This window comes from Panicum virgatum, chromosome 3N (genome assembly GCF_016808335.1).
Source record: "Panicum virgatum strain AP13 chromosome 3N, P.virgatum_v5, whole genome shotgun sequence".
NCBI classification, from domain to species: Eukaryota; Viridiplantae; Streptophyta; class Magnoliopsida; order Poales; family Poaceae; genus Panicum; species Panicum virgatum.
In genome coordinates this window covers 65,370,759-65,384,423 of record NC_053147.1, presented here as the reverse complement: position 1 = coordinate 65,384,423, position 13,665 = coordinate 65,370,759, and the positions used below count along the sequence as shown (strand labels likewise).

The following is a 13,665-nucleotide window of genomic DNA, read 5'->3' as shown; positions in this document are numbered from 1 at the left end:
CATTGCAAAGGTACTGACCTGGAGAGCTCGCAAGTACAAGCCAGCCTTTTCACACAGCTGAGCTATACGAGGACGGTCATAATGACTGAACATACCATTAGCAAGAATGGCATCAGCAACATTTGGGTAAGTCACTAAGTTGATCTCCAAAACCTACAAGTACATTCAGACAGAAGCTGCTGAGTTACGAAAAAATGTACACATCTGGGGGCAACTTCTTCATAGGGGAAAAGGCAAATTCTAACCTTGGTTTGAAGAAAAGCATGCTCTGGCAAGTTTGGTTTTAGAACATCCAACAGAAAAGCTGTTGCCTCCCTTTTCGTATTTCTCTGTTAATAGAAGCATACAAGTCAAGGATACAACCAAATTCCATAATCAGGACTATAAAAGCTAAAAAAATGTTAATAGGCAACAAAGAAAGCTATTTATGAATACAAAGGATACCTGGAGGAAAAGATCAGTTATAGTATTGTAATCTACAGGGCAACCTCCCTCCATTTGTGACATCATGAGAGCAAAGTTCACAGCTCCCTAGTTAAATATAAGATAGTGAGACAAGGATTCATAAAGTTAAAGAAGCCACAACCAAGTACCAAATATGAAATGTCTAACAAATGCCCGATTTTTGTTGTCAATCACCTGAGGATCTGTACGTAAGATGGTCTGGAGGAGGAAGAGATAATCTGGAGTGTACCCAACCTATAACCAAGTTGTAGGACAACAATAAAATTCAAAGCTCACATGAGGTATAACAAGTAATTGAAAACAAGAATTCAATAAAACAAAAACAAACCTGCTTCGAGTATATAAGTATCTTGTCAAACTCCCTCCTTTCAGCAAAAGCAGCAACAACTTTAGGGGTTGCCCTAGCCTTTATGTATATTTTTAGTGCAAGATCATTGTCCACAGTCTACATCAAAGGGCACAAGACATGATTAGCAAACAGCAAAGAAAAGTTAATGAAATTTGGCAAAGTAAAAGTACAGTAAGATCCATGAAATCAACAATAACAGCATGACACCCATCTTACCTTGACAAGATCTCCCAGTTCTTCACTGCACTCCAGCTTGTCTTCTGCCAACCAATTTTCCAGAAGATTCTTTTTGTTCTGGTTGACGACAAGTCGAGATAGCTCAAGAGACTCAAAGGCATTGAGCTTCCCTCGAGTTAGCAATGTGCCGAAGTACTGCAAGAGTGGGGGAGTTTGCCCAGCTTGCACAGGAACACTCTGCAGTTTTACAAAAAATAATAATACAGTCAAACAAAGGAAACTAGAATGGAAGGTGATTGGCTGTATATATGAAAATTAATCCCAATAGCAGAAGAGGCATGTGAGATTAACTATAGTGCTTTTCTGCTGTATCTAATAAAACTGAGAAATGACCAATAAGCAGTAAAGGTCACTCTTCCACAATACACAAAAACTAAACAATTTCAATCAACAAAATCCCATGAATTTATCAAGATCCTGGCACAGTAGTTATTTCACTGACTTAACTATGATTTACGAAAATGTGCAGAGGTGGCCCCTGTTGAAAGGAGGTGCACAAACCTCGATAGCTTCATACACAAGAGAATAAGAAACTCACCTGAAATTTTGCGACGGTCACAGGCGTCCTCAGGAGGCCCTGGGGAGATTCCGCAGCCAGCTCTGCTGCTTCCTTGTATTTTGTCTGCGCAAACAGTTCCTGAAATCTTTGCACAACCTGCAATACAGTTCAAAATTTTATGAAAAATCATACAATCTGACACAAATAGGTAACTTCAACTACAGAGTCTACAACCTTGGTGTACCAAAGTTATATGAATATATTCATATTTCATTCAAATATCTCCTAATCAACATAGTTTTGTAGCAATTGGTGATATATTGTAAGAGAAATTGGTGATCAAGTACATCTCTTAAGACTTCTTCAAATCCTGATACATATACTAGAAACAAATGTAGCAGTAGTTTACAAGAGATAGAAGAAGTCAGTTGTCTGTGCATTTTTAAATCGCTGTACACAATTGTGAAGCTTTGGTAAAAAAGAATTCTGTATATGCATAGATGATAGCAGCATAAGCCATAAGCACTAGTGTGGCAATGCCATTGATAGATAATTCCCTAAAATAACAAGCTATAGGTTAAAAACAGCAGGTGAAATATGCCCAAATCAGCCAATGGTCAAGCATGTAGTCTTCCCAACAATAAACATATATGGACTGAAAGTATGATAAGAACTGATCGAGCAAACATTTTGACAAGATATGCCATCCAAATCAATAGCATCCACACAAGCAAACATTTCGACAAGATATGCCATCCAAATCAATAGCATCCACACAAGTCATGTTAGTAACGGAGCTTACCAAGTTCTCAGCGCCAGGAAGATTAGCCCTCTTGGCAAGATTGACAGCAAGTTCAAGATTGTTTAACTGCATACCAAGATTGTGTTAAAAAAAAATCTAAAACATATATCAGGAAAGGAAGTCCAGAAGTGAAGAAGATCATACTTGACCGCTGACAAAAGGCACAACAGTTGCATCATTAACTGTGGCATGTAAAACCTGCCCTCTTCTGTTGATAGCATAAAATCCACCAGTTGAGGAAGATTCTGCTGTCAAGAATATAGGGTCTGGACTGATTCTATTTCTGTACACTGCTGCGGCAGTTTCCAAGTCATATACAAACAAAAGGCCAAGCTTTGTAATTACATATATAAGCCCATACTTTTGTGAAACCTGCAGCAAAAATGGAACAGAAACAATGTAGATGAATCACGTGCTGTTCTAACAATTTCACATTTTTCCCTAAGAAGTGCATATGTCGGCTCCTAAGATGCTCACCTGCATAGCTACAGGAAAATCATCCTGGAAATCTGGTGGGAAGAAGAGGTCGGCTTGTTTCTTAGAAAAGCCAGGTTTCCCTAGAACCAAATGTCAATAAGAAGAACGATGATATCAGTGTGCTGAAGTGTCCTTCAATAAAAAAAGGAAACCCACACGGAAAAATAAGTAGTGCAATACAGAACAAGGAAGTGCTGCACGTGTTTGTGTTGACACAGCTAGATGTTTGAATGTAGCAAGAATGGAAAAGAAGACAATTCGAGAATCTTTTAATACAAACCTGGCTGGGCGCCCAGTTCAATAACATGCAACTTTGAAGTTATCTGTCCAGCATTGGTTGTCTTTGAGGCAAAACAGATAAGGGTTGATGGGTTCTCATTACCAACAACCTGGACAGATTAGATAAAGCAAGGTCAATAAATTACTAAAAATGGATATAAGGGTATAAGCATCACAAATAATTGAGGGTACCTTAAATGTTGCAAAAGATGCTGCATGGGCTTCAAGTGCCTGACTACGCTGTTGATCAACAGAAAAAAGTTGCATATTTCCCTTCACCAGTTGCGGCCTCTGGATGGGTGAAAAGGAGGACACATCAACATGAGAAGCATGTATGAGGTATGACAAAGTATTATGTTTTTGCTAATTAGTACGAGCAGGAACTGCTCTTAGTTCAAATTTCAAAAGCACTGAGTTTTACATAAAAATGTTTTGAGTCAAAAAAGGATCGAAACAGATATCAGCAGGAAGGGGGCAACAGTAATATGTGTCTATCAACACTCATTTCACAAATGGAATGTCTATAATGATATCGCTAGAGCAGAGCAAACCTCTGGGGCGCCAGGTGCAATTCCAATAAGCACAAGCCACTTCTCTGCTGGGTCACATCGATAGTTGATGATCTGATTGTTTGCCAAGTTAGCTGTCCTATCAAACATCTTGGCAGGCTCAGAATCACCTTCAATTGACCAGTGATAAACCGATGTTTGTGTTACTAAACCCAACAACTTTGGGGTGATCCACTTCCAAAACACAACCTGAAGTTGGAAAGTAAAGATGAGCAGCAAATAAACTCAAGTCGATTGTATTGACCATCTAATCTAAATAAACAGGTGGGAGAATATTGGATAGACTTTTGTACCTGCTCTGGCATCTGATGAGATTTTATCTTAGTCTTAGCCTCTATATTAAATATTTGAAGGTGATCCTGTGTTGTTCCAGGTATACAAAATCAGCCAAGGCGCACCATTATTACAAACAACATGGGATTATGGGAACCACAATGACTGAACCAAATCATTTGAACCAGAATGGCTGAGTAATTATGATGTTGATAGCATTGCTTCATGCCAGCATCACCTCATTTGCAGTTGCTGTTGTGAGCAATCATACTATGTCCAGAAAATGAAGTGAATTGAACTAAAATCCTAATTCAATCCAATCCGCGTTCTATAGTAACTAACTCAACCAACAGCAACACTGACAGACAAGCAAGTGAGGTGGTTGGCAAGTCATCAGTTCAGTGAGAGCAGCAACACCTGAGACTCCACTCGACAGACATACATGGGTGCTAGAATTCTTAATCATCCCGTACCCTACGTCCATAACCTATGTACTCTAGAGGGAATTTGACGAATCAATGTAGCAGGCTAGAATTTTAGCACGGCAGAATAGTGTTGGCAGAGTTTTGTTCATTCTACATGACGTTCGCTAGTACAGGACAAGTCGATTCCATCCTATTCCAGGCAGACACTCTCGCTCTCAAGCGGAAAAAGTGCAGGCAATACAACATATAGTGGACGTAGGGTATTACGCTCCGGCGGCCCGAACCACTCTAAATCCTTGGTGTTCATCGTGTTCTTGGGAGAGATCGAACTAAGCTAGCTACCCCTCGAGTTCATACTCCCTTAGGGCTTAGGCGGGTGCATTCCGCCACCCAGCTGTGGGTTAGCACACCACGACAACTTACATTTTTCTCAGCTTCCAATGCTTCATTCAGAGCCTGTCTCTCAACCAAAAGTAAAGGAATTCGCTGTTCTACTTTCATGTTCAAACCTTCGAAAAATTCTTGAATGTCCATATAAAGATGTTGACATTCTGGAGTATCCATTATTGAAGAATTGAGGCGGCATTCAAAGCAGAGTTTCCTCCCATCATCTAATGTTACGTACTTGATCTCGCTATGCAACACCTGCTTTCACTTTTGTCATCATTATGTTGGAAAAAATTGGGTTATAAGCTGCTCCAGCATATTTAAACTCTCCATGCAGGTCTAGTATCCGTTATCACCACACAGCACATTGGTGGCATGGGCCAAAACCACAAGTTGGCTGGGGTACCACATACTGTGCTGGTATTCCTAAGACTCCAGCACCGAAGTGCATGGTAACAAGTAACAGCCAAGAATTGCGACAGCAAGAACAAGAGCATTTTTTTATTTTTTTAGATTAAGGAAACTCCGGGCTCGACACGTCGTGAACGATGGTCTACAGCCAACGTAAAAGGTTCAGTCCAGGCAAACTACAAGAGCATAGGAACGAAGTGATATAGCTCCTTACAAATATTTACGCTGGCTTATGGGCCTGATTGGTTCGTTGCGGCCGACAGCCAGCCATCCAGGCCCGCGCTGGCCAGGCTCGTGAGCTGCACCGTGCCTTTGTTTGGTTCGTGTTTCCACGCATCCAGGCAACCAGAGAGACGCTGATTGGTTAGCTGCTCCACTATTATGTCCAGCTTTTTTGCTTTGTCTGCACGCGGGTCCCAAAACTTGCCTCTGCATCGCTGCAGCCAGGCCCGCCAGATACGACCGATTTTTGCGTTTCTCCAGAGCCAGGCCCATGGTCGCTTTTTGCATCGCCAGAGCCAGGTCCACTACCTCATACAAGTAACCAAACAAGGTGAAACTGCATCCCGCGAACATGGCTGGGGACTGATGCGGGGAACCAATCACCCCCTATAATGATCTATTGATTTCAAGTAAATAAGTGGTATGTTTCAAATTGTAGTGAAAAGTGAACAGCTCCCACCCAGGAACTGACCAGGGGAACTTTTCTCATTGACAGATACAAAACCCTGTACTGACCTCCATTCGTTCACAACTGCAGCACTTAGGAGTGCCATCATCTTCATGTGAAGGACAGTACTTCTGCATCCAGAAAGGATGTGCTCGGTATTCAATGAGGCCATCTCTATTCGTTGGAATCTAGGGAAGGAAAACGTAATTATAGTTATATAGATAGATCAAAAATATACTTCTGACTAATATTTTCATGCTTATCATACAATTGAGTTGTGGACACTTACAAAGTTGTCACAAACATCGCATTTTGGATGAAAAAACTCTTTGTAGCAGGATCTGTGGTACGGCTGATCTTTGCGCATAGAAAACTGCACAAAAAAAGCACTATCATCAATCAGTTGATTTAATTGAAGAATGCTAATATATACAAACATAATACTCTCATACTTCCTCCGAGCTGGTAAAGGAAGTCGTTTAGGACAGCGACACGGTCTCCAAAACACAACTTTGACCTCTTGTTATTACAAAAATATTTATGAAAAGGTGATATATGTATACTTTTATAAAAGTATTTTTCAAGATAAATCTATTCATATAATTTTCACATTTGCAACCTCGTCAACTTAAAAGTTATTGATGATTTATATTCCCAATATTTGACTCAAACCTTGTCCAAAACGACTTCCTTTACCAGCCTAGAGGGAGTATACCTCATATTCGGATATGGGCTTGATGCAAGCAAAACATCTGAAGCACTCGGGATGCCAAACTGAACCCATACAACTAAAGAAACGGCCATGGCCAATTGGGTTATGGCATCCAGCACAAGTCCTCCTACACAAATAACAGGACTTCTGGTCAAGTCAATGCTGGAATGCTAATAGACAAACGGAGTGGACCTCCTAATTTGCAGTCTCATATGATAACTTAGTTACACATGCCTGCTAGCATATGTGTAGAGCTAATCGTTCCATGAGTTCTCTTGGTACTAGGAACACATTTACTTTTATTGCAAAAAGTATTATGTTTGTTTTGTTTTTGATGTGCTCATAATTTTTTAGATACTGGCTGGTCATCATGTTGATCCACGTTTTAGGTTCTTCGTAATAGGTTCCTCCTATTTTTTAACCGTTGGATGTGGACCCTTCAATGGCTCTTAAAATTTCCAAGCACCGTAAAATTTCTCATACTAAAATACCAATGAAACCAGAGGAATAAATAGACACATGAATCCACTTGCTGGATAAACTTATGGAGGTGGCTCCTTTGCTGGAACATACTGTCGAGGAGGCACATCCTCAATAGGAACATTCCGTTGAGGAGGTACGTTCTCATCAGGAACATTCTGTCGAGGAGGAGATTCGGCATTCAGGCTCTCCTGCGGTGCTCGTGCAAGTTATTCTACCTGGTCTGCCGGTAACTTTTCCTCATTGATAATAGGTAAGTTCACATCATCCTGCCCTTTAAGACTATCGATAATTTCTTTTGCTGTGGGTCTTTTAGTCTCATCAAATTGCACACAGTTTAGACCCATTTCAATGCATCTTCTTATTTGCTAGCAACCCTTTTCCAGTGATGTGCACCTTGAGTCTTCCAAGCGATTCCTCCACTTTTCAAGCACCTGTGGAACTGGTATTCAGAGCTAGAGCAGTACAGTGCAAGGGGGGGGGGGCTGGGGGGCTCCAGCCCCCTAAGAGCCCCTAATTACATGTAAATCACTGTAGCAAAAGTCTCAAATTACCATTAAATCTTCACACAAATCAACATATCAATTGTTTCAGCCCCCTCTTGTCTCTCATCCTGCATCCGCCACTGGGTGGGGGGGGATAACTCCACAAGTCCACAACATGTTCAATGCACGTGGACAAAATATTCTTACATTCTCAATGAAGTCCGGCATAGACAACCCAGTACTATCAGGGGTGTCTCTGCGTCCAGTGATTATTTCTATGACTCCCAAGCTGAATATGTCTGACTTCTTTGTTATTACTCCTTTGTGCAAGTATTCTGGTGCCATGTAACCACTACATAACAACATGGAGGACCATAAATGCATTTTAGTTATTGCATAAAGTAATTATCATGGGAGAATTCAACTTACAATGATCCACCCATATTCGTAGCATAAGTTCGAGATTGTTGTTCGCCTAAGAGTCTGGAGAGACCAAAATCTGCAATTTTCGGCGCCATCTCATTTGTTAGCAATATATTGCCAGGCTTTAGATCCAAGTGTATTATCGGAGTATTTGTTTGGCTTTCCTCATGAAGGTAATGTAAACCAGAACAGATGCCCCTAATTATTTCGTAACGCTTGCACCAATCAAGTCCATGAGATTCATCTGCATGTGAAAGAACAACAGAGTGTTCTAGAAAAGAAAATGAACAGCAGAGATTCCATATAGGACATAAATCTGATGGTTTTGATTGCACAGCAAAAAATTATTTGGATTCTAGCATGTGTTCTCTTCTCTTTTGTTTACAATTCAACGTAGCATGATACAATACTTCCCTGGCATATCATTGTATTATAAGTATGCAAATATTCTAAGAGAAATTTTACAGTGACTGAAAAAAACAGGAGCCGTCCATCTGATAAAATCATACGGTGATGAAGGTAGGAAGTACTTAGAAGTACCTAGGATAAAGTACCTGGTACTTCCAAAATATGGGACCAAGTACCAAAAAATGGAACCGAATACTAATTTAATTTAATTTTTATAAATACTTTCCATAGATCAGCGGCTAGAAAAAAGTTCAAGGTAAAAGTACCTATTGGTACTTTACAATCATTGTAAAAAAACTCTTATTCCAATGTACCTGAAATAAGTCTGTCAAGGCTTCCATTTGGCAGATATTCCAAGCAAAGCAACTTTTCTGGCATCTCCGCAAAACAATATCTCCCATTATGTAGTATGCATACATGTCGTGTTTCAAAGCAGTATCCTAGAAAACGAACTATATTTTTGTGCTTAAGCATCATAAGATGATAAACCTCATTCTCAAATTGTACATCATTAACTCCTGGCATGGACACAAGCTTCTTCACAGCAACTACATCCCCATTTTCGAGCACTCCCTATGCAAAGTCATTGTTAATACATACATGCTTTCGTGAATTAAATGAGGCTGCATGTTTTTTTTTATTTTCGGAGGTTGGAAAGACAAATTTATTTTACCTTATAAACCACTCCAAAACCACCTCTGCCAATCTCTCGCTCATCTGAGAAGTTGTCTGTGATATCTGATAAACGTTCTAATGATAGCTTGCATGGTTCTGCTTGTATGTCTTGTAACATACTTTCCAGGTTACGGCATCTGCTAGATTCACCAAACATTTCGTTTCTTTTTCCTGATTACAGAGGGAGAGTATGACATGAGACAAAGCATATATAGTCCACAAATTGCAAATAAAACTTCGCTCAAATTTGTTTCCCAATTTCCTCCACTGTTTTTGAAGTACAACGGTTTTTTACCTTCTTTTGGTTAAGCAGAAATTTTGTCTCCTTCAAGGATGCAATGAATTTGGTGTCCTCCAGCTTCCTTGACAGAGCCACCAATCTCGCGATCAAGATACAAGAAATCGAATCATTGGATGAAGGTCTTCATGATTGTCATGCAGGTAGCGCCAGAATGGGTCCAATTTGAATAAGATGCAGCTTGCAAGAAAAACACTAGGAGAACATCCAGGATACTACAGATCAGAGATCTTTACCTGGCGAAGCCCAGCAGCCTTTCCCATCCAGAGTTCCACTCCTGGGAAGACTGAATCAGTCTCCTACCACGCCTCCGTGATTGCCGCGCTAGGAGAAGGATCGGAAAGAAGATGTGGGCAGGGGTTCTCGCTTGTTGACCAGAGAAAGTCTTTTCTTTCGTTTTCTTAGCAGCAGAGCAGCTCACAGAACCTGTGTGCACTAGAAAACCTGGGGGCGCGGTGCCGCGGCAGGTTGGGTTAAGCACATAACTTGTCAATGTTGACAATGTATGTATATATTATTTGTATGATTGAAAATACTAATTATCCATCAAATTTAAAAGTTGTCATGGACCATAGGTTCCCTTTGTAAATTTCAGAGGCGCTATGGAAATCGGTGGGAACCCCGTGACCTCACGCTGGCCGGCGGGTACATGTTATATATATGCAAGAAACATTTCTTGTGTGGAGTACAAGACTAGGATGACCAGCTGTTGTTTATTTAGCTTAAATACAACAACTCCTATCTATCTATAACATACGTGATAACAAACAGCTGGTCAAGTCTATCTTGTACTTATACAATTGATTAGTTTACTAATACCCTTCTCGTACAAGTTGTAATAATGTGTGGTATATATTTTAGACTCTCTATTGTCGTGATGTTACTATTTAAGCAGGATATTATTTTTGAATTTGAAATGAAATTTTTGTTATATTTTTTTGTTTACCATTTATTTAAAAGTTTGTTGTGTAGCAAAGCTTTAGGTTTTTTTTTTTTGAAAACAGGCAGGAGCACTGCCAAATCATATAAGAAGGAGAAGCAGAGGTTCAAACAGAGCTAGTTAACTATTACATAAATCTGAAAAACTCAAGCTCACTGAAACTAAAACTGAAAAAAGAAAACTAATCATAGAGATTACGGTACACTCGGTACCCCCGTAGCAGATTGCCGCAAGCCGATTTCCTCCTTGATGAGAGCCACAACTCGAGTTGCAGGCAGTGAAGCTCCCTCGAAAATCCTTCGATTTCTCTCCTTCCAAATATTCCAAACTGTATACATTAGTAGAGCAGCTGCCACCCTGCGTTCCTTCTTTGGCAAATGCATTAGCAAATTCCTCCACCAATCTTCAATCTGCAGCCCTTGCTCAGGCACTCGCACAAGCCCTCCTGACCAGTCCTCCATGAGTGTCCAAACCTCTCTCGCATAAACACATCCTAGGCAAAGATGAATCGCCGTCTCCTGTTCCTGATCGCATAATTTGCACACCAGGTCACAAGGCCAATTCCTTTTGATCAATTTGTCAGCCGTGAGAATCTTGGTTTGTATTAAAAGCCAAGAAAAAAACTTGTGTTTCCCTTCAGCTTGTGCCTTCCATAAGTCATTCCCATTATAAGTACTATAGGAACCATTGAATTGAGCCAGGTATGCCGATTTGGAAGTGTAAATCCCATCTGCAGTCCAACGCCATCTAATTTCATCAGTTCCGTCAGAAAGCTTTAGGTTTTAAAACTAGAAACTTGACCGGTGTATATTTTCTTAGGTTTGGTATGGTCAGTATCAGCCCATAGCTTGTAATAGAGGTGTAAGCCGTGCAGCAAGGTATTGATTTCCTTGTCTTGGAGAGTGTGTTGGATTCCATTGTTCTTTTTTTATATGAATAATATCAAGAGTTTTATTTCTTTTTGGTTTATTTAGAAATTATATTCAGTATGAGTTAGCTCATCTGGTGGAACCATCCTCCAGTCTATTTTTCTTCATAAGTCTTCATGGGATGGTGCAGTCACAATAGAAATCGCTAGCAAGTGATGCGCGTGTAAATGGAGGTGATTTTTAGAAATAAAAGGTTTATGTAAAATAGTAGCGAAGACATTACCTTAGTGTTCCATTTTGTTTGGTCTATGTCGTAGCATCTAAATTTCAGATATCCATTTATGCATGGATACATGTAAAAAGTTTGGCCTTGATGTTTATTTGGACACACACACATATCTAGCTCAAAACAGTAGCAGATCAGTATTTGCAGACCAGAAACTTGAAACTATTTATTTTCCCTAAGTTATTGTAAAATTTTAAGGCCATTTTCTACATTGCCTTAAGAAAATATTATTATATGGTTACTTTGTATCCGGCAAGATTAATGATAAGTATAATTATGTCAGATAGCTATTTATGCATTGATACATGTAGAAAGTTTGGCCTTGATGCTAGTTTGGAGACACACACATATCTAGCTCAAAACAGTAGCGGATTAGTATTTGCAAACCAGAAACTTGAAACTATTTATTTTCTCTAAGTTATTGTAAAATGTTAAGGCTATTTTCTACACAGCCTTAAGAAAATACTGTTATATGGTTACTTTGATCCGGCAAGATTAATGATAAGTATAATTATGTGGTAGCATCTAAATTTCAGAGAGCCATTTATGCATGGATACATGTAGAAAGTTTGGCCTTGATGCTTGTTTGGACACACACATATCTAGCTCAAAACAGTAGCAGATCAATATTTGCAGACAGGAAACTTGAGACTATTTATTTTCACTAAGTTATTGTAAAATTTTAAGGCCATTTTCTACAAGGCTTTAAGAAAATATTATTATATGGTTACTTTGTATCCGGCAAGATTAATGATAAGTATAATTATTTTATTTAAGAGCAAGTAATCATTGACAATAAAATTGGAAGCTGAGTTGCCATGAGATCATGAGAACCCAATTGAATGTTGCTATTTGACTCGAATTTGAGCAATAATCATTTCAACAAGCTGAGTACCACAAAAGAAACATATTTCCTTGAGAAATAATTAATAGCGATGGTAATTCATATACCATTGAATAATAATGTTCGTCATTTCCAATGAGTAATGCTAGTGATTGCTGCTTTACTTATGTCCAGCCATTGGTAGGAAATTGGATTAACTGAATTCAAAAATGAATATACCTGAGCGGGGCATCGTCGTGTTCAAGTAAGATGAGCTGAGAGCCTGAGACCACACGCATAAAGAGCCTGCGTTCTAGTCTTGCATTTCTACAAACAACTTGTGTGCGATGGTACGTCAGAAGGAGCAGCTCCCGTATGCACGAACAGAAGGATGAAATACAGACGCTGCCATGGCCGCCGTTGCTACCCCCTGGGCCCACATCGACGCCTGCGCCTCCGCCCTCCTACCTGCCTCCTTTGCATCCCGGGGCGAGGCAAGGAGAGATCCACGGCCACGACTGGGTTATGTATCAAATGCGTTGCCTCCTGCGCGCTCTCTGCTCTGGTGCGAGCTAATCGGCGCGGCGGAACTGTGACGGTGGTGGCGAATCCGGCAGCAGCTGCTCGTCGAGTGGTGGGGGTGAGCGACGGCGGCTGCACCTGTCGTGGCTGCTCACCGGCGTGGGCGTGGCCAGCTCTCCGGTGTGGGATATGGCCGGCGGCGATGAGCAATTTTTTTTTTTTTTGAAATAGGCGATGAGCAACTTGAAATGCGCAGGCAGAGAGAGGGAGCGGGCAGAGAAGCAGCGGTCCGTGAAGGTTCGCAACGGATCAGCCACGTCCAATTGGGTGGGAGATTCCAAACCAACCCGTATTGGACGGAGCAAATGGCATGAACGCTCGATGTAACGGCTAATGGGTTAACTGGCGATGTGGTGGCCTTATCGGACGCCCGCGGTTTGATCCAGGAATCGTATATGGAGATTTTGAGGAATTTTTTACTCGAAACTTTTTGATGTAAAGATGTTTCTGAATCATAGGTACAACAGATCATACATAAATATTTATGTGAATGGATTATAAAAGAGGTTTGAATTTAAATTGTACAATATAATAAAACTATAGATTTAAAAATTTTGAGCAATTTTTGTTTTGAATACTTGTTAATCTGAAGACATTTTGGTGTCCATATTGTAGGTACGACAGCTGGCATGCAAGCTTTTGTGCAAACGAATTGCGAAAAAGTTTTGAATTTGAAATTTGGCTCTATAATGAAGTTGTATTTTTCAAAATTTTCATAAAATTCTATATTGAACAACTTTTGATTTGAATGTGTTTTGGTGTTTAAATTGTACGTATAATATTGCTCGTATAGAAGTAAACGAATGAAATGGATTGTGGTTTGATTTAACTAAAATTTGAG

At 40.0% G+C, this 13,665-nt stretch overlaps 1 protein-coding gene across 1 annotated transcript; it reads right to left on the bottom strand.

Annotated features, from left to right (window-relative positions):
- Nucleotides 1-1,363: 1,363 nt before the first annotated feature.
- On the bottom strand, nucleotides 1,364-12,895 carry LOC120668022. Its single transcript, XM_039947984.1, has 18 exons — nucleotides 12,483-12,895; nucleotides 9,561-9,768; nucleotides 9,322-9,448; nucleotides 9,025-9,197; nucleotides 8,666-8,924; nucleotides 7,950-8,187; nucleotides 6,559-6,682; nucleotides 6,133-6,216; nucleotides 5,912-6,031; nucleotides 4,799-5,020; nucleotides 3,660-3,866; nucleotides 3,301-3,399; nucleotides 3,110-3,218; nucleotides 2,830-2,909; nucleotides 2,497-2,724; nucleotides 2,353-2,418; nucleotides 1,590-1,706; nucleotides 1,364-1,372 (listed from the first exon to the last, which is right to left on the bottom strand). The coding sequence occupies exons 4-18, from the start codon at nucleotides 9,181-9,183 to the stop codon at nucleotides 1,364-1,366; spliced, it is 2,121 nt and encodes a 706-aa protein (XP_039803918.1). The 5' UTR covers nucleotides 9,184-9,197; nucleotides 9,322-9,448; nucleotides 9,561-9,768; nucleotides 12,483-12,895.
- Between the last annotated feature and the right edge of the window lie 770 nt (nucleotides 12,896-13,665).

Excerpts from the sequence above, each read along its gene's own strand:
- LOC120668022 (XM_039947984.1), bottom strand. The coding sequence starts at position 9,183 with ATGTTTGGTGAATCTAGCAGATGCCGTAACCTGGAAAGTATGTTACAA. Across the intron at positions 6,217-6,558 it reads AGCCCATATCCGAATATGAG|TTTTCTATGCGCAAAGATCA; the intron begins GTATACTCCCTC and ends TTTTTTGTGCAG. Across the intron at positions 3,867-4,798 it reads CATTGGAAGCTGAGAAAAAT|GTTGTGTTTTGGAAGTGGAT; the intron begins GTAAGTTGTCGT and ends TTCCAACTTCAG.